Source organism: Choristoneura fumiferana, chromosome 12 (assembly GCF_025370935.1).
Source record: "Choristoneura fumiferana chromosome 12, NRCan_CFum_1, whole genome shotgun sequence".
NCBI lineage: Eukaryota > Metazoa > Arthropoda > Insecta > Lepidoptera > Tortricidae > Choristoneura > Choristoneura fumiferana.
Genome location: NC_133483.1, coordinates 12,931,549 through 12,951,075, shown reverse-complemented (window position 1 = coordinate 12,951,075; position 19,527 = coordinate 12,931,549). Strand labels below are relative to the sequence as shown.

Here is a 19,527-nt window from a genome sequence, read left to right as displayed (position 1 = left end):
TACTTTGGGAGTGCCTACCTACTGTTTTGTTTTTAGGGTTCCGTACCCAAAGGGTGACAACAGGACCCTATTACTGAGACTCCGCTGTCTGTCTGTCCGTCTGTCACAGGGCTTTATCTCTTAAGCCGTAAAAGGTAGACACTTGAAATTTTCACAGATTATGTATTACTGTGTGAAAATGTTTTTTATTCGAAATACTTGCACAAGTGCTTACATTTCGGCGATATTTTTAGAAGCTGTATATTTATTTATTTATTGAAAAACTGTTAAAATGCCGAGACATAATACCGTTTTTACCGTTTTTCTTTATTGATTTATTTATTGTTCTTATTAATCACGGATTAATGTTTTCTTCCGTGTGTAATTTATCCTGCTTAATTTTTAGGTTTAAAAATATTTATAAGTAAGCCTATTGAAATATGATAGTTATTTACTTATTATCAGTTATAAGTTGTCAATCACTTATTGAAAATAATTAATACACTTAAATTATTATTATATACAGTAACATATATCCAAACATACAAACTTTCCCATTTATAATATTAGTAGGATTATATTAAAATGTTACTGACTGTACACCTGCGCGCTGCAACTTCAGAGAGAGCTAGAAGTTTGGCGCGGGCCGCGGGCTATAGTTGCGAAGTGTCTTCTCTCTCTTTGCTTGCTGCCTGCATGGGGTGGGTGACACTCTTTCCCGGCCCGGATAATATTGACATGGAAATACCGACCCTGTTTTTTGTGTAGACGCCCATAGAAGCTCCTGTCAGTTTCTATGGGCGTAGGCACAAAAAACAGAACCGGTATTTCCATGTCGGTGTTATCCGGGCCGGGAAAGAGTGTCACCCGCCTGCATGCAATTCAGAATCAGAATAGGGCATAGGGCGTTGTAGGCTCTGGCATTTTTTAAAAATACAAATCGTAAAAATGTGTTGTCATTCTTATTCGGGAAGGAGAAATTTATATTGGTGCTTTTATTAGAACTTTAATTACGGAAAACCGTATTCGCAACGTTACAATGCTTTAAAACGAGTTGGTTCTTCCTAAAAATATAATTTTTGTATCGTACGTTGAATTGATTTTATGCAGGATAGCTTATCGTTATTTACAATAATAAGTTATGCCGGAGCAAAGTAATGATTATCGTGTTGTAGTATTTGGTGCGGGTGGTGTAGGAAAGAGTTCCCTCGTTCTGCGGTTTGTGAAAGGCACATTCAGAGAATCATACATACCAACGATTGAGGACACATATAGACAAGTAAGACAGATTATCTTAAAATAGAACAAAATTACTGTATAATCAATATTTGTGCGCTAAGTAGGCCATTGTTTAGTAAACAACTGTTGAATTGGATTATTTTTCGGCTACTTCTGTTCATTAATCTATGTACCCATTGATATTGTTCATTTATTTTGTTGCTACATTTTTTTTTTTGAATAATTATAAATAGTAGTTTGTTTTTAATTAAAGGTGTACTGTAAAGGTTAATACTGTTCTTTTTTAACCTTTTGAACATTATGCATCATTAATAATTGTTAATTTGTAAAATTTCTTTATTACTTATAGAAATAGAGGTTCATAATATTACAAGTTGGTTACTTATGTTATTATTATTTATGACCAACTGAGAGACACGAATTATGCTATAGTGTAAACTGACAAAATATACAATGTATACCCAATATATTGCACCATAAGGTGTCCTCCATTGTGCCTCCATTAGTAACATTCAAGATAAATTGTTTGCTTACACAACATATAATATTTACATATGAGACCTAGCATAAGTATTATATTCATGGAGAACAAAAAAGCCCCATTTTATAGTTTCATTTGTTTCCCCATTTCTGTGAGGCATGGGGACCAAGCAAAAGTAAAAGTAGACATGCCCAATCTCATCTCCCTATGCCTAGCACTCAACTAAGTTAAATAATGAACCAATTGTATGTGAACCAATATTGTCTTTTAATTAACACCTCTTGTACCATATTTCAAGCGAAATTAAGTTATTTGTATTTGTATTTGAATTTTAACTCAATGAAATCTTTTCATGTAATATGTTGCATTAATTGATTGAATCAGGTCTTAGTTTACACAGGTCTAGAACTAAATATGATTGTGTTGGAGGCCAAGACCTACTTTGGATCATTGCACCCGGATAGCAGTTGTAGTATTGCAAAATAAAACCTTCAAATATGCTACTCTGTAACTGATTTTGGGTGACCAATAAACTAGCGACTCTGCAAATAGTTGCAAGGTTACTTCAGAAAAGTTATTAAATTATAGTGTCTGCCAAAGACAATATTGTAGTAATTATTCAGAAAATTTTCTATACAGGGTCACAAATAAAATGATTCCTCTGTACACCTATGAGTACAAAATTGATTTGCTTTGATTTTTCTTGGTATGTATATTATTTTGTGTTGCTTGTGATGTATTGATTCAATAATAAATGTTTTACATATGTTTACTATTTTATTTTTTCCTTCAAATGTTCATGTTCATGTGCCATTGTATTATTAAGGTGAGTTTTTTTTGTTTTGTGTTATGTTATGTTGCTTATTTTTATGATCTTGCTTCCTCAGAAAGTTTTAAACGCAATACTGTTAGGAACTGTTATTTTTAAACAGGGATGGTAAATTATCAAAAACACTGTTTTTAAAATATTATTAAAATACCTAATTAGCTAAATGTGTGTCATTATATCATCAGGCTTATTATTGAATCTAGTTCAACTACTTGTCCTATTACTTATTCTGTGGTTCTACTTCTACATGGGTATTCATTGGCTGAGCTGACCTTGTGTCTCTTGAGATATTGCCAAAGGCCTTCACCATTTGGCAAGCAATTCTATAGCCATAAGTAATGGCATAGCATTTCTGTCCTTCACAACATTGCTCAAGTTTATAATTTTGTTCAATTGGGTCACAAAAATATATCAAATTATTTACTAGCTTAAATATTTGTTAGTTAGTTGTTATTAACACATTCCATTGTAACAATAGAAAAAAATTGTCTTGTTTGTGGCACTAGGAACATTCCATTTTTTATTAGTGTGTATTTTTTTTATAAGTATTTATGGTAATTTCTGTTCTAGGTGATAAGTAGTAACAAGACCATATGCACTCTTCAAATAACAGACACAACAGGATCTCATCAGTTTCCAGCCATGCAGAGATTGTCTATCAGCAAGGTATGTTTAAAAAGGTTTTTAAAATACATAAAACTAAACACTAAACTACTTTCAATAGGTACATGTTACTTTGAATGTTTTCTGGAGAAATTCAATTCAAATCATTTATTTCATGTAACAAAGACACATACATGTAATATTAGTCATAAGGACCCTTTTGCTACAGATTGTCACATATATATATACTAGCTTTTACCCGCGGCTTCGCACGCGTAAACTATTCGGTGTGGTAGCTGCAATTGAAATTTTCGGGATTTTACAAAATTCCCCTGGAAATTTCCAATATTTATATCGTGGTTGAGGTTGTGTTGTGAATAACTGTACAAAATTCAAGACTCTAAACCCAGTGCTGAAGTTTCAAAATTTTTCCCTATCCAAATTCAAATTCAAATCATTTACTTAGTAAATAGGCCGCAATGGGCACTTTTACACGTCATTTTTTATACTACCAGCGCTTTCGGAAAGACCATCATTGCCAAGAAGAATGCGTCGCAAGAAACTTGGCAGAAAGTCATTTTTTCTAAATAAAATAATTACAAATAAAATACTTAAAAACTACAGTATACAATTAAAGAAAAAAATACGAAATAATAATAATAATAATAATACAGGGATGTATGGGGTCCCTTAGTTACAAAACTATACCGTGGGAATATCGGGATAAAAAGTAGCGTACTTATGTGTTATTCCAGACATACGGCTACCTACATCCAAATTTCATGCCTCTTAGCCTAGCGGTTGTTATTTCGACATTTTATTCCTAGGTATCCCGTGGTAATATCGGGTCAAAAAGTCGTCCATGAGTTTTTCTAGACATCCAGCTTCCTATATACCAAATTTCATGACTCTAAGCTCAGCGGTTAATATTTCAAGACTTTATCCCTATCCCGTAGGAATATCGGGGTAAAAAATAGATTATGTGTTATTCCAGAGGTCCAGCTACCTACATACCATATTTCATGGCTCTAGCGCAGTGGTTGTTATTTCGAGATTTTATCCCTAGGTATCCTGTGGGAATATCGGGATAAAAATAGCCTATGTGTTATTCCAGACGTCTAGCTACCTACATACCAAATTTCATGACTCTAAGCCCAGCGGTTAGTATTTCAAGATTTTATCCCTATCCTGTGGGAATATCGGGATAAAAATAGCCTATGTGTTATTCCAGAGGTCCAGCTACCTACGTACTAAAATTCATGGCTCTAAACCCAGTGGTTGTTATTTCGAGATTTTATCCCTAGGTATCCCGTGGGAATATCGAGTCAAAAAGTCCCTTACGTATTATTTCAGACGTCCAGTTACCGACATACTAAATTTCATGACTCTAAGCCCAGCGGTTATTATTTCAAGATTTTATCCCTATCCCGAGGGAATATCGGGATAAAAATTAGCCTATGTGTTATTCCAGAGGTCCAGCTACCTACATATTAAATTTCATGGCTCTAAACCCAGTGGTTGTTATTTCGAGATTTTATCCCTAAATATCCCGTGGGAATATCGAGTCAAAAAGTCCCTTACGTGTTATTCCAGACGTCCAGCTACCTACAAACCAAATTTCATGACTCTAAGCTCAGCGGTTATTATTTCAAGATTTTATCCCTATCCCGGGGGAATATCGGGATAAAAAGTAGCCTATGTGTTATTCCAGAGGCCCAGCTACCTACATACTAAATTTCATGGCTCTTAGCCCTGCGGTTGTTATTTCAAGATTTTATCCCTAGGTATCCCGTGGGAATATCGGGTCAAAAAGTCACCGATCTATTATTCCAGACGTCCAACTACCTACATACCAAATTTCATGACTCTAAGCCCAGAGGTTGTTATTTCGAGATTTTATCCCTATCCCGTGGGAACACCGGGATAAAAAGTATCCTATGTTTTAATCCAGGTTATAAACTAACTTTTCGCCAAATTTCATCCAAATCCGACCAGCCGTTTCAGCGTGAAAGAGTAACAAACATACTCACTCACTCACTCACTCACTCACTCACAAACTTTCGCATTTATAATATTAGTAGGATATTAGTAAATACACTTAAGAAGGGGTTAGTAACATACACAAAATAACTAAAGAAATGTCAATTTTAGCTACCAGTGTATTGAGCTGGCAGGGGAATGTAGTCCCGCACAGTGTAGCATTATAGCATAGTCGGGTTTGTTGGAGGGGGGGGGGATACCTACCTACCTACCTACCTACAATGAATTGGTAACTTCACACATGCTATTGTTTATTTTTCCTAGCTGTGTGCAGGTTTTCTCACAATGTTATCCTGTACTGTAAAGGTTGTGGTACATTTAAAATATAATCCACACATAAATTCCGAAGTCAGTCAGGTGCGAGACCAGGCTCTAACTCACGCCCCTCTGCTTGAGAGGCCATAGGCCATAGGTTAGGTCCATCCATTAGGCTACCTTAAACACATCTTCCTATAAAACAGTAATGTGACTCACTGACAGACAATGCACTGCCTAAGTCACTGGAGGTAGTATTGTATTTGGCATGCATAAATCTTAAGTACTGTAGAGGTGCACTAAGAAGGGATTTTTCGAAAGAAATTCCCACAGGATGGGGAACTAGTTTGTTTTTGTTTTAATCTTCCATGGGGGCGAAACAGCCGGCATAAGCTAGTAATTTAATGAAGAGTTAAACTTGGAGTTCGTTTCCAAGCATTATACCTCTTGAAGTATTGAATCGATTTATATACATACATAATGCTACTTTTATCCAAGGATTTTTCATTAAAATTCAGAACAAAATGAAATCAATCAGAAATTTTTGAAATGACTGTCAGGGGTTTCTAAGTTGATTATTATATTAAAGATGTTTCCTACTCCTTTCAGGGCCACGCCTTCATACTAGTGTATTCCGTGAGCAGTAGACAATCACTGGAGGAACTGAAGCCGATATGGCAGACGATAAAAGAGATAAAAGGCGCAGAGTTGCCTAACATCCCGGTAATGCTGGCGGCAAACAAGTGCGACGAAAGTCCGGAGATACGCGAGGTCTCGGCCAGCGAAGGACAGGCGCAGGCGCAGATGTGGGGCGTCTCCTTTATGGAAACGTCTGCTAAAACTAATCACAATGTCACGCAGCTTTTCCAGGTCGGTTCTATAAATCACTATGGTACTGTTTTAATTTTAACGAGACTATGTTATTCTTTTGACGCCCACTCACACACATCACCGATGAGGCAATCAAAGATTATATTAATTGCAATTTATTGCTTCTATGGGAAATTATTGGGAGAAAAAATAATTTAAAATGATTTTAGGGTTCCATACCTCAGTTACTTCATTTATTTCGAAATCATATCAACTACTAAATTTACTGCAGGTAATTAATTAATTTTATTCTTATCTCATAACATAAGCCTTGTTACTAAACCTAAAGTACTGTATAGTTTACAATTCACAGTGAGGTAATTATTCATTAGGCATAATATGATGTTTTGTCAGAATAACTACTCTTTAGCAAATAAAGATTATATTTGGGTTTCAGGAATTGCTAAACATGGAAAAGAACAGAAACGTGTCCCTTCAAGTAGACGGCAAAGGCAAGAAGAAGAAAGATAAAGTAATCAAAGACGGCGGTGAAGGGTCCGCGAGCGGGAGAGAAAAGTGCCGCGTCATGTAAGCAGCACCACTTCAGTTGCATAAAAAAGTAGACCCACCGATCTAATAAGTACCTAATTATTTATACAGTCACATTAATTCTAGTCATTAATTCATATCTCGGATGAGTTCGCACGACTTAGCATAAGTAATTATAATAACAAATATGAAAATGAAAAAGAAAACATTACTACTAATAATATTATGCCTTTAAAAATAATTATTAATAATAAAATATTGTGATGAAGCTCGACAGCCATCAGAATGCATGTTTTGTTGATCATAAAGTAATATTTACACTAGTTAACTTGTTTAGTAATGACTGACGTGAATCATTAAGCATTGTAAAAGAGATGTGTGTCCCGTATTATTAGTGTGAAAATACAACGAAATGAAGTCTCTAGGACTCAGTGTTAATCGATTTTGTATTCTGATAATAATTTTTGTCTATCGTAAATAGTATAGCTGTGCAACGATGCGCTGCTGTTTGGAGAAGGATCTTGTTCTTGGATTTTACTAAACAATTCTCTCTGCATCACACAACCACTGCTCTATTTTATTCTATTCTATAATCTCTATTAAGTACTGTATTTAATTAATTTGAAAAAAAAAAGAATTACGTGTTCATTTAATCATCTTGTACATTTACTAATATAATATGACGTTAGTTAAATATCTTTCATATTACCCCGGCCGGCGGCAGTGTGCAAGGGCAAAAAAGTGCTACCCGTGGAACCTGCCTCCTACCTGATAAATTTATGTAATTATAAATTAGACCAAAAGGCAGGAGTTCCTAATAATATAGAATATGTCACTTTGCAAATATTACCTGTGCCAAATCGTAGCCATGACATAGGAGGAATTAGAATCTTGATTAATTGAATTAGAAATGTGTCTGAGTATCGAATGAATTCATTAATTAATCAAGTGGACATATTCTGTACGTAAAAAGGCATTTTAAAGGCAAAAGCAATGAAAATTTTAAGGTCCATAAGCCCAAAGTTTGAAGAACTCAGTTGTATTGCATTTCGCTATCCTGCTCAATTAAACAAAAAAAAAAACTATCTTTAAAATTAATACCTCAAATATAATGCTTCTAGTTCTACAAAATTCTGTGATGTTAAAATCACCTACATAAGTATTCATAAATTTATTTCCATTTAAAACAATCAGAATCAGCATTTTGCATCTCATTTATGATAACTTGATAGGACGCTGGTTAGTGTGTAATTAACAAGTCTCGTCTCTAATCATTTATCTAGACTAGATTAAATTTGATGTATAGCACATTCGTTATTCGACGGTACGAACTGTGTCAACTTTTTATACATAGGCATTTTAATACTTCTATTGAATGACGGGCGCTGGAAGTATAAAATAACAATTTAGTAGACATAATCTCAAAAGGTAGCCGTCGTTAGTTAATAAATTACTTTATTTATCTTATCATTCACAAAACATATTATCGAACTAGTCCACATTACAAAATATCAATTCCATTACAATATGATCAAACTTCAATATGTTAGTTTGAAAAATAGACTAAGAACAAAACCTTTCAACTATTTATGCCCACGCTCTCAACATGCTCTCAACGAATTAAATATACGATTTATACATTTTTAGTTCCAGGAAAGTAAACAAGAGAAAATATCTCAAATCTGGCCTATAAATGAAAATGGCGTACAATGTGCTGCCACCTAGTGTGGAATAGCGGAAAGATAATGAGGGCTAATGAGGAGAGATAATGAGGGGAGTTTTTTTTTTATTTTTTATCGCGTATGAATTCGCCGCTAGAGGCGCTAGTGTAGGGGAATTGGAATAATTTTGTGAATATTTTTCATTACCTGGAATTAATTATGGCCATGGCGGCAGATATTGTCCTCATTTAGTGTCTACCTATTATGTCATCTCATCTATATTAAATAGAGTGTAATGGAGCTAAGTAAAGTTTAGTAAGTAAGTACCTACCCACAGATTTATGCTTACTTTACTTAGGCCAATTAAGGAAAAAATGCGACCAGTTTTAATAAGTACACATAAAGACCTACATAACAATGTGAGAGGAAGTTTTGCAATCGTATGATCGTTTCGTAATCGTAAGAGGTTTCTTCATCGCCAGAGCCATCCAGTCCTGACAGCCAATGGAATGCCTCACACGCCACGGTCATCTATACATGACCAACATTCAGCTCGAAATTAATCCTTCTGCAATGGAATTAAAAATCAAGTTGATTTGTCGCTGGTTTTTCTGTGGCGTACAGAGTACGTGTCACTTTGTTTGTTTCGTGGCAGTGAAGAGGTTAAATACGAATAAGAATTACTTTCGGCGCTTTTACAATTGTGCAAAGTCCTGGGTAAAAAAAATAGCTTTGGGCTCATAACTTGTAAATTGCATTTTACCTTTTTATCAATATTCCCAGATCTCAAAATACCAAAATTGCAGAATGCCTAATTTTGTTTTCTTATAACACCGGAATCTTTATATGGCTGAATTTCGAAATACCTTAGTCTCATAAGACCTAAACTTCAAAATCACTTTCATGGCAAAACAACATTACGCTTAAAACAACCAAAAGTTAAAATACCTAAATTTGTACGTTGAACAGGAACTATACTAAAACTCAATAATCAACATCAAATTTCTCAAACACCACACCACCCGTGAAAAAAATTAAGGCATTTTGCCTTTTAGGTGTTTTCGGTTTGAGTTCTTTTAATTTTTGTCATTTCTGTCATTCTGTATTTGAATTAATTGTGCATCTTTAGGTATTTAGATTTTAAGTCAAAGTCAATGAATTTCGTTCATTTTAGTACATGACACAATTTGACATTTTAGGTATTATGAGCCCATGGTAATTTGAAAATTAGGGGTATTAGTGAATAAGGTATTATGAAATTTAGTGGTTTTAAGCCCAAAGCAAAAAATATAATTAGTCTGTCAGTTAGATTATAAAAAAAAATACATTGGACAATATTTCTCGTTAATGTAACTGACAGAATATTATATTTTTTTAGAGATGTAGCCTATCAGCCGTCCCCGGTGCCCAACATTGACGAATCATAGTATAATATTGACTAATTGGATTAAACAAGAATACGTATGATAAATTGTCGCGGAAATACATCGATTGTAAACTAAAAACGTCTTGAAATTGTTTATATAGGTATTTTTGATTTGGTTTGTATTGTCATGCACTTTGACGAATCATGTAAACTAATGTAAAGTGTGGTACAGTCGAAGAAACTGAATTGCGAACAGCGGAACCTTTTCGCTGCAAGTGTCATATTAACATTATATACATCTGCCAAAGAAATCATCGTGAAATGAGGGTTTCATAACTGGCGAAATGTCGCGAGATGGCGCTAGTATCGAGAGGTCCTTTTGACATTAGTCGTGCTGCGAATGCTCACTTATTTAGTTATTTAACCAATCACAAACAAGACAAATGTCGAAGGTGTCAAACGAATCTAACGATACTAGCGCCAAGTAGCCCGTCACATAAACTTTCATTGATCGTGAAATGGTTCTATGGTATGCGATTCAGTTTCCTCGACTGTACTAATTTATTCCTCAAAGGCCGCGAAAGCGCTTTAACACCTAATGGTAATTTTTTTAGCCGCTCTCAGTGATTGAGATTGTTAATTAGAATTTAACTTAAACCTTATAAATTTTCAACTCGCATATTAGGCACTTTAACCGAAAGCCAAAGTTCCCCTCGCAGTGTAGAGGGGAAATGCAAGGAGCGCCCAGGGAACTATGCCCCAGGTTGCTCCCCTCTTTTTATAGTCTTCTTTGTTTTATAAATATAATGATGATAAAGTTTCACTAAATCTTACATTGACGTAAGCTAAGTAGTTTGTTTATGAAGCAATGCAACTCATGATTTTTGATATCTTCTCATTTAGGTAAATTTACCTAATACCATCTACTTATATATAAAAGTCTCGGGTCAAAAATGTTTGTGACCAAATTCCTTCGAAACGGCTTGACCGATGTTTATGATTTTTTTTGTATATTGTAGCTACCGAATGGTAGGTCTGAGAATAGGACGTAAACTATTTTTCATACTTCTACGCGGACGGAGTCGCAGGCAACAGCTAGTAAGACAGTAAAAATTTTACTTACCTTGCGTATATATCACAATTCGTAATAATTTACGTGATCATGATCATGACCTAGTAGGAACCAATTTAATTATAATTATAAAGTTGCATTAAAAAGTTGTTGAATACTGTATTGTTATAGGTTGGACCAAAGTTGTTTGATGTTAATTGGTGTAAGTTTACAATATTTTTAATTTTACTTGGTGTCATATTTAGTTACTATAAATCAATCATTAAGTAATATTTAGACTCTTTTGTATCTGCTTTGCAAAATTATTTGTGTGATATTTACCTATATCATGAACTTTTCTATAGTGTGATTTGATTATTTAGTTTTATACCACCGTGTTTTTATTTTAATTCTGCCTTTTTGGTGGGTTTTAATAATTCATAGAGCACAGCAGCGCTCTTTTCAACCGATACAAAAAGTATTTTATCGAATTCTAACTGGCACTGTAATATAAAACTTTCTATGCACCTTTCCTGGGCAGTAGATACCTTCAATGACTAATGCTTCTATTTAAAATGGTGCAGAATTAATATTGAATGGCAATAATATTATAGTAGTTGCTAAGCTTCCATCTAAGTATTTAGATGATCCGATTGAATCTGCATTACCATTTTAACTACATCAGTCTAATCTTTCATGTAAAAAAAATATACAGCTCACTTACATATTCGAATAATATTATTTTATGTACCTTTTTCGAACTACTATTTCGGAAAACAGTCGAGCCGAAGGTTTAAAATTAGATAGTTCTAAAGAAAGTGATGTAATGTAACTGACATTTGCATAACATATGTATTTAGTCTTATTTATTATACTCTAGTGGTAAATTAGACGTAGAACTCGCCTCATCATTCACGAACAATGCTTGGCTAGGACTAAAAATGTTGCATCCATTAAGCTTTATATGGCAAGTGGAGTGGAGTATTGGCCTGCCTGTTTGTACATACATACATAACATATTATATTGTTTTGTTACAATGTTACATTTATAGGGTTGCGAATGTTTGTTGACCAAAACTGATGTAGTTTGTAAGAAAGTAACATAATCGGATACAGATTTGCTTTACCCCTTCAATTTAATCTTTACTTTTTCCAGTTCTTATAAATTATAAATTCCTATATTTTGAAATCAAATTTGTGACCCCTCTTAACTAAGGCATACAGAAAATAAAACTGAAACAATAAATAATGTGTTCTTATTTTGGCAAGAATGTTGGTAGCCCCTACCTAGTAAGCTAGTGCTGACATCCGCGGTTTTGCCTCATTTTCAGAATAGCTACTCTATCCCGTAGTCATTCCGAAATTCCGTCTTCTGGGCCTTAGGGTGTGCATTAGCATTAGGCACACCGCATTTTAACCCTAAACTTGGAAAGTTGGGTTATTCCCACCTGTTACCATTGATTTGTTACCAGTGGTAACAGGTGGGCTTAAGCCGAAAAGTTCGAGACAAGTGTAACTCAATTCAAGCCTCGTTGGATTCTTGTAGAGCTAACAAAAATAAGTTAAAGTAAAATACAAAAAGATGATCTTAAATTACGGTTAAATGCTTTTATTTAACTTGCAATGTATGTACAGTCAGCAACACAGATATCAATACAATACACCCAAAGTGCAAAAAATATGTATACCTACACGACCATAATGTTCAGGCAATAAAGTCTTATACATATTTTTGACATTTCAAACGTATGTATATTTTTGTTGCTGACTGTACATACCTACCTATGTACGTGCGACTCAAATCTTGCAAATTGGACCTATTTCCAGTGGTCAAATTGACTTTTAATTTAACACGTTACACTTATCTAAATCTGGCGACAATGCAAGTAAACTCAAGAAAAAGTACAGCCAGCAAAAATGCTTTTATTAAAACCGGCCAAGAGCGTGTTGGACACGCCCAAAATAGGGTTCCGTAGCCATTACGAAAAAATCAAGTAATTAAATTTTTCTAAATATTTTATACGGAATCTTCCAAGTTTAGGTATATTTTATACCTTAGGCTGCTATTTATTAAACTACAAAATAATAATTCTCAAGCAAACTTAGCCGTTATAGTTTTCCCTGAAAGTTTGATATACTTACTACCACGGTACCACCCTTGAACCACGATGAATTTTTCAACATTTTTCCATCCAACGATTGAAAATTTGCACTTTAAGGTTGAATATTTCGCAAACATATCACTAAATCGAAAAATCGTCTTAGCAAACCCCTAATGGTTTTAATAGTAGATTGATAACCAAGGATGGAAAGTGACCCATTTATAGTTCGAGGGGAAATGGGTAATTTCACCCGAGTTAGACACTACTTTTCATTTCGACTGTGAGTAAAATAGTACAAAAAAAATGAGAATAATAATAATAAATTCAATTTCAGTATTCAGTAAATTGAATTTACTAAATCCAACCTCCAACGGTACCTTTTCGACCAGGCAACTTTTGCCACGAAGGTCTTTATTATTCTGCACATTGACGTGCCTACGATTTGTACAAGGTCGCGTGCCGAATGCGTCGTCGGCTGCCTCAAAGGTTTTGTACACCCCCGCAGTGGGCATTGGTAAATGTCGAATTATCTGCTCTTTTGTCGCACTCGCACTTAATATGGTTTCGTACAGAATTGGGTTAGTTAGTGTAATGCTATGTACAGAATAGAAAATAGTAAGAATTTTAGTGTTGCAATGAATGAAATTTTGATGAATTTCCAAAAATAAATTAATGTTTAGATAACATTATGTAGTTTCCATACTGTTTAGTGTGGCTAAACATACTGTTTCAGCACTCAAACTGTACAATTTAAATATCCTACTCATCCCAAAAATCGAAACACCACGCTATTTCATGATTTTATTTCTAATATCCTCACGAAAATCACACAGTTACACGTACACGTAGCGTTACGCGGCGCGACTAGTTCGAGCGAGACCATAGATGAGTGTGTTGAGCGAGACCATAGATGAGTGTGTTGAGCGAGACCGCGAGCGTGCATGCCGGGCGGTGCTCATAGCCCTCGTGAGTTAACCCACGCCGGCGTGGGGTGTTTTGATACTTACAAAATCGTACCTATTCCGCGGAGTGCGCCGCGCCTGCCAAAAGTAAGCAATTAAACAAGGTACATATTTAATTTTGACTAGTATATTAAAAACAATACAAAAACTTGCCAGCTTAAAATAAACAAAATATTTCATCATTATTGTTAAAATAATATCACAGTGTTAGTAAAACATTAGAAATGATTCAAATATGAAACAATTCAACATTTCAACAAAAAAAAAAAGTTTTATAGCTACAACTGGGACTTAACAATTATATAGGTAATGGGCTATTCTTAGTTTTTCGTATCCCTTTATTCGCAGTGCGTACTCTGATTGTTGTTCCCACTTGTTCGCAGCGCGAACTCGGAGAAAATCCCAGTATTCGGTACTACTAGGAATAGCCCATAAATACGAGTACTACTCACTCGTACACATTTTGTAGCGTAAATTAATGCTAAAAAAAATTTAAAAGGAGCCTTAGCGCATTATACCTAGTGCGTTAACCTTTCAATTCATACGCGGAAGGTTAAAAAAAACCTTGCATTCTAGCCGCCTTTGTCTCAAATAATATCAATAACGAGACTTAAGATAAAAATAGAAAACGATAGCCTTAAATTTTACATTAATCATGATCAGTGCCGAACTACGAATAAATAATAAGTAATTTATTCATAGGTGCCAAAGCATACGAAAAGTTAAGTTAAGACCTCTGTTTTTCATCTCTTCCACTTTCACATCAAAACGCATCCCCGCCGCCATTGGGAGATCTTGATTTTGTTTTATTCCTATTCCTTATACTATTATCCAATGTGAATTCTTTGTTTCCATGTGATTTGTAGTCTTGCAGACGTCCAGCACTGGCAGATCTCTTTAAACTAGTTGTGGGTCTATTTTCATTGCTTATTTGAAGTGGCATAGGCTTACCTACTGACCCTTGGAGGAAGTTAGGGCTACTGTTTTGTGCGCTACTCAAAGCCCGCGAACATACCTCTAATAACCTGTCTAAAGTAGCACCACTAATTCTATCACCATTATCAGTAGATGCCTGATTATTTCTATTACTAGGAATAAATGATCTACTTCTATTTTCATTAACACCAACACTAACAAGGCCTGCTAAAAAACTAAGGCTAAATGGAATGTTAAGCAAGTATGTAAAGACAATCATTACAAGGAGGACAACTAGTATGAGAGTAAAGGATATAGTCAATACTCCATGCATTATTTTATCCAGAGGGAACCACATTCCATCTGAAACAGAAAAAAAGGATTTAAATATCACATATTTAGACATACAAGAAAACACATATTTGGCTTGTCTATTTATTTCTCTTTAGTTCACAGACCCAACCCTTACTAATATTATAGTGTGAAAGTTACTCTGTCTGTCTGTTACTTCTTTACACTTAAGCCGCTGAACCAATTTAGATGAAATTTGGTGTGGAGGTATCTGAAGACCCTGGGATGACATAAGATAGTTTTTATTCCAGAAAATTGCATAATGAGTGATAAATATATTCTATGCAGCAGAGTTAGCTAGTAAGCTTTAAAGGTTGTTAAGGCAACTAGTACATATGTATACTTTCCCATTTATTTATCTGGAATTTCAGAACAGTATTATGTAGGGTTAAATCATACTAATCCTACTAATATTATAAATGTGAAAGTTTGTGAGTGAGTGAGTATGTTTGTTACTTCTTCATGCTGAAACGGCTGGACAGATTTGGATGAAATTTTGCAAAGTTAGTATATAAACTGGATTAAAACATAGGATACTTTTTATCCCGATATTCCCACGGGATAGGGATAAAATCTTGAAATAACAACTGCTGGGCTTAGAGTCATGAAATTTGGTATGTAGGTTGCTGGATGTCTGGAATAACACATAGGCTACTTTTTATCCCAATATTCCCACGGGATAGGGATAAAATTTTGAAGTAATAACCGCTGGGCTTAGAGTCATGAAATTTGGCATGGGTGTTTTAATGTAACGGCATGTCAATGAAAACCACAATGTAATTTTAGGGAATTCCCATGAGAATTTAATAAATTCCTGGAATTTCGCGTGCGAAAGCCGCGGGTAAACGATAGTCATTAAATAAAATAATCTTATACATTTTATATCCATGCACTTAATTTTTACATTGTAGCTGCTCAGCCCAGGTCTGTTTAGACTCTCACCCATGATGCACAGGGTCATAAATTCAGGGTCTCTAATAGGTTCAATATTGGTCATAAAAAGTTACCAAAGCAAGATTGCATTTCTTAGTAGATCATACCTGTAATTCCATGTATTATAGTTTGCATTGTAGCACTAATGGTGATCATTGGCTCAGACACAATTGTTGTGAACATTCTCAGAACAATTTTCAGAGGATTCATGTGTTTCAAAAATACTGTAGGGTCTGGTGGAGGCACTTCACAATCGGATGACCAGAAGAACCATTTGCATGTGTTGATGGCTGACATATAGCGTTCAAATTCCTTTTGATCTGCTTCCTGAAATTATTACCAACTAGCAGTGATCTAAAATATTCAAGCCTGTATTTTCTGGAAGAACAGTTAAAACAATTGGTGATTTGGATATTAGATAGTGTGTAACTTTCTAATCGCAAGTATTTATATGGGATTAAAACCTTTTATTTATAAACAAACAAATAATATATATCGAGGATTCCCTGCTCAAACCCAATAACTCAATCTAATAATTCATATAAAAATCTAATTTAAACCTACATATAGTGTTCTTTTTTTTCAACAGTTGATTATTTCGATTTATCGGGTTTGACCAGGGAACCCTCGGTATGTTGTGGACCAAGTGATAAATTGGTCATTATTCATAATGCCCAGACAAAACTAAAACAAAGTTGTATATTTTTATATACAATTACTACTTTATCTGCTAACTATTCTGAATAACATGAAATAAAGTAAGGTGTAATACTTACTTTGTACGAAACAACCACTTCATATAAATATAGAGCAGCAAACAAGATGATTTTGAAGTGCTTATGAGACATATGGTTCCAAAGCCATAACAGTGCACCAACTGCTGCCAATATTCCCAGAGTCATTGTAATCTGCATCTGGAATAAAAAATAGTAATAAAACATTTTAAAAAAAAATGGTACTGGTAATAAATAGAGGTTAATTATTTAAAAATGAAAAGTTCCATATTTATGATTACCTTGTATGCCATGATGTAAAATTGTATATGGTCGTGCCATGCTATAGCTATTCTCTCTGTAATACTAGGTTGATAGATAGCATTTTCAATATAACCTACTGAGCGTCGAAACATTTCTTCAGAAAGAGCAACATTTGGAGCGAGGTACTCATTTAGAGTGGCCCATTGGCTCTCGTCAAACCTCATTTGAACAGAAACATCAACTGAACTATCCTCATTTTTCTGTAAAAATAGAACGTGTTTATCAAACTGAACCCTTACAAATCAATAAAAATAATACACTGTAAATAAGTAAGCAATTTCAAGATAGAGCTAAGTAGCTTTTATTTTTATGTTCTAGCATGTTTACAAATATGAAAAGGTTTGTTTATAATCAAAATACACTTAAATACGCTTACTTTAAATTGACCTCCTTTTAATACGATTGCAAGTATCCTTTTAAAAAACCAGTCTCCTATTCCAGCATTCTGAGACTGGAAATTTCTTTTTGGAGGCAAGGGCATCCTAAGATCGGGTGTAACATCGATGTTTTCTTTTTCCAGTAATGATGCGTCATTTTTGTAATGCCATGGGTCTGGCCCCTCCTGGTTTGCACATTTCAGAGGGCAAAAAAATATAGAAAATGCTACAAATATTAGTTTCATTTTATTTGTTTCTTTTTTTTTTGGTTCGTTTGAACCACGTTTGAACAGACTATTTTTTGAAATGACGTGCTTGTGACGTTTGGTGGGTTTGTTTATCTTTTTAATTAAAAATAATTACATCATCGTGCAATTTTACCCACATGAAAGCTTTTTTTAGCTGCTCGAATAGATTAAAACTTTTTGAGCTACATTATTAATCGTCGACATAAAACTTGCGTGTGGTTTATTCTCATGCCATTTTGAGTAATAATCGTAATTATTTTTTACAGAACAGAACTCATAATCAGGCCAATAAATTTCTTATTTAAAGTTAGTATCTTAGATAAAGTGTGGTCGTCACGTCATTTAAATACATACTACATTACAATTAAACTGTCGATCGTTCATCCACCATTACCTCTTATTTCTTTTTCTAGATTTTTTTTACCGTACAACGGCAAAAACTACTAGACACTGGTAAAATTGTCCTCCGATGGACAGAGTCACAGAGCCATATTTTTTTAAAGACATATTTTTTTGAAGAAACAACATTTCAACTGTCAAACAAATTGCCATTAAAAAAAACTGTCAATCAAACAAAAGAAAAATCATCATCACATCACAAATATCACAATCACAGAGAAGAGAACTGCCATAATTTTCTAAAAAATTCGCTCGCAGTGTATGCATTAATTTGGCATTAATATCTCAATACATTTTAATCAATCATTAAGCCGGAAAGATCTTACGCTACATAAAGCTATAATCATAAAAATGACATCCATTGATTTTGATCCAGCCATAAAATTATGCTTAAAGCACTTGCACTCTAGTGCATCGGATTCTACCGAACAATTGCGGCTTACACTCGACGACATCATTCGTCAGACCTATGGCAGTGCGAAGACTTTGGGCAACGTGTTGCCAAAGAAATACTTGAATGAGGAGAAGATGGAATCGCCTCGGATGGCGAAACACAAGAGTGAGAAAGCGGCAAGTGCTAAGACTGTGCCGATACCACAACAGAGTCCACAGCAGCTTCAAATACCTGAGCGGGAGAATGATGATGGGTCCGTAATGGACGGGGAGCTGCCGTTTGATCTGCTGGAGGAGGACCTAACTTGTGCGGTGTGCAGGCAGATTGCTGTGCAAGCTGGCAACAGATTAGTGGAGTGTGATGCTTGCCACGCGTTATATCATCAGGTATGTTTGCCATTATGGTTTAGGAATATGGTTTTAAAGTTGATTTTCTGTTTAAGGCTAATGCAATGCACACAACATATTATTTACACAAAAGTGATGAGCATACACAATTTCAACTGAATCATTTTACTAACATTTTGGGAATTTACTGCGACGTAATAAATACATGTTTGTGTAACGCGTAAATAAAACTGCATAGTCCCTTACATAATAAAGAAGTCTTATATGAGCAGTATAAAAACGATAAATTGAATTTGTGAATTCTAATCCAAATATATTGATATAAATTAGTAACTCATGCTAATACTGCTCTTTCCAGGATTGTCACAAGCCAGTAATCAGCGACAATGACATGAGTGCCGGCTGGCAGTGCGCATCATGCCTTGCCTCCCAGGGTTTTGTCACAAACTACACCAAAAATATCATCAGCATCCAAATCTCCGACCCATGTCTCTGGCTCCACTACACCTGTTAAGATATCCTCGGGAAGCTCCTCATCGAAGGTTACCACTCCAAATATCAACATAATCTCTGCGGATAAGAGGCTTCAGATCATGAAG

General features: G+C 34.7%; 3 protein-coding genes across 3 annotated transcripts; 2 read left to right on the top strand and 1 right to left on the bottom strand.

Annotated features, from left to right (window-relative positions):
• The first annotated feature begins 808 nt into the window (after positions 1-808).
• Positions 809-12,117, top strand: LOC141433383 (GTP-binding protein Di-Ras2). Its single transcript, XM_074095400.1, has 4 exons — positions 809-1,258; positions 3,099-3,194; positions 6,036-6,296; positions 6,694-12,117. The coding sequence occupies exons 1-4, from the start codon at positions 1,121-1,123 to the stop codon at positions 6,826-6,828; spliced, it is 630 nt and encodes a 209-aa protein (XP_073951501.1). The 5' UTR covers positions 809-1,120; the 3' UTR covers positions 6,829-12,117.
• A 1,879-nt stretch (positions 12,118-13,996) lies between these two features.
• On the bottom strand, positions 13,997-17,876 carry LOC141433794 (uncharacterized). Its single transcript, XM_074095897.1, has 5 exons — positions 17,540-17,876; positions 17,142-17,363; positions 16,903-17,040; positions 16,234-16,453; positions 13,997-15,205 (listed from the first exon to the last, which is right to left on the bottom strand). Exons 1-5 carry the CDS (start codon positions 17,783-17,785, stop codon positions 14,691-14,693), a joined length of 1,341 nt encoding a protein of 446 aa, XP_073951998.1. The 5' UTR covers positions 17,786-17,876; the 3' UTR covers positions 13,997-14,690.
• Positions 17,877-17,981: 105 nt separating this feature from the next.
• LOC141433697 (integrator complex subunit 12-like) lies at positions 17,982-19,527 on the top strand (the record flags this gene model as incomplete). Its single annotated transcript, XM_074095794.1, is given in 3 exon segments — positions 17,982-18,967; positions 19,287-19,388; positions 19,390-19,527. Coding segments are annotated over 3 exon segments (669 nt in total), but the record flags the coding sequence as incomplete, so codon positions are not given.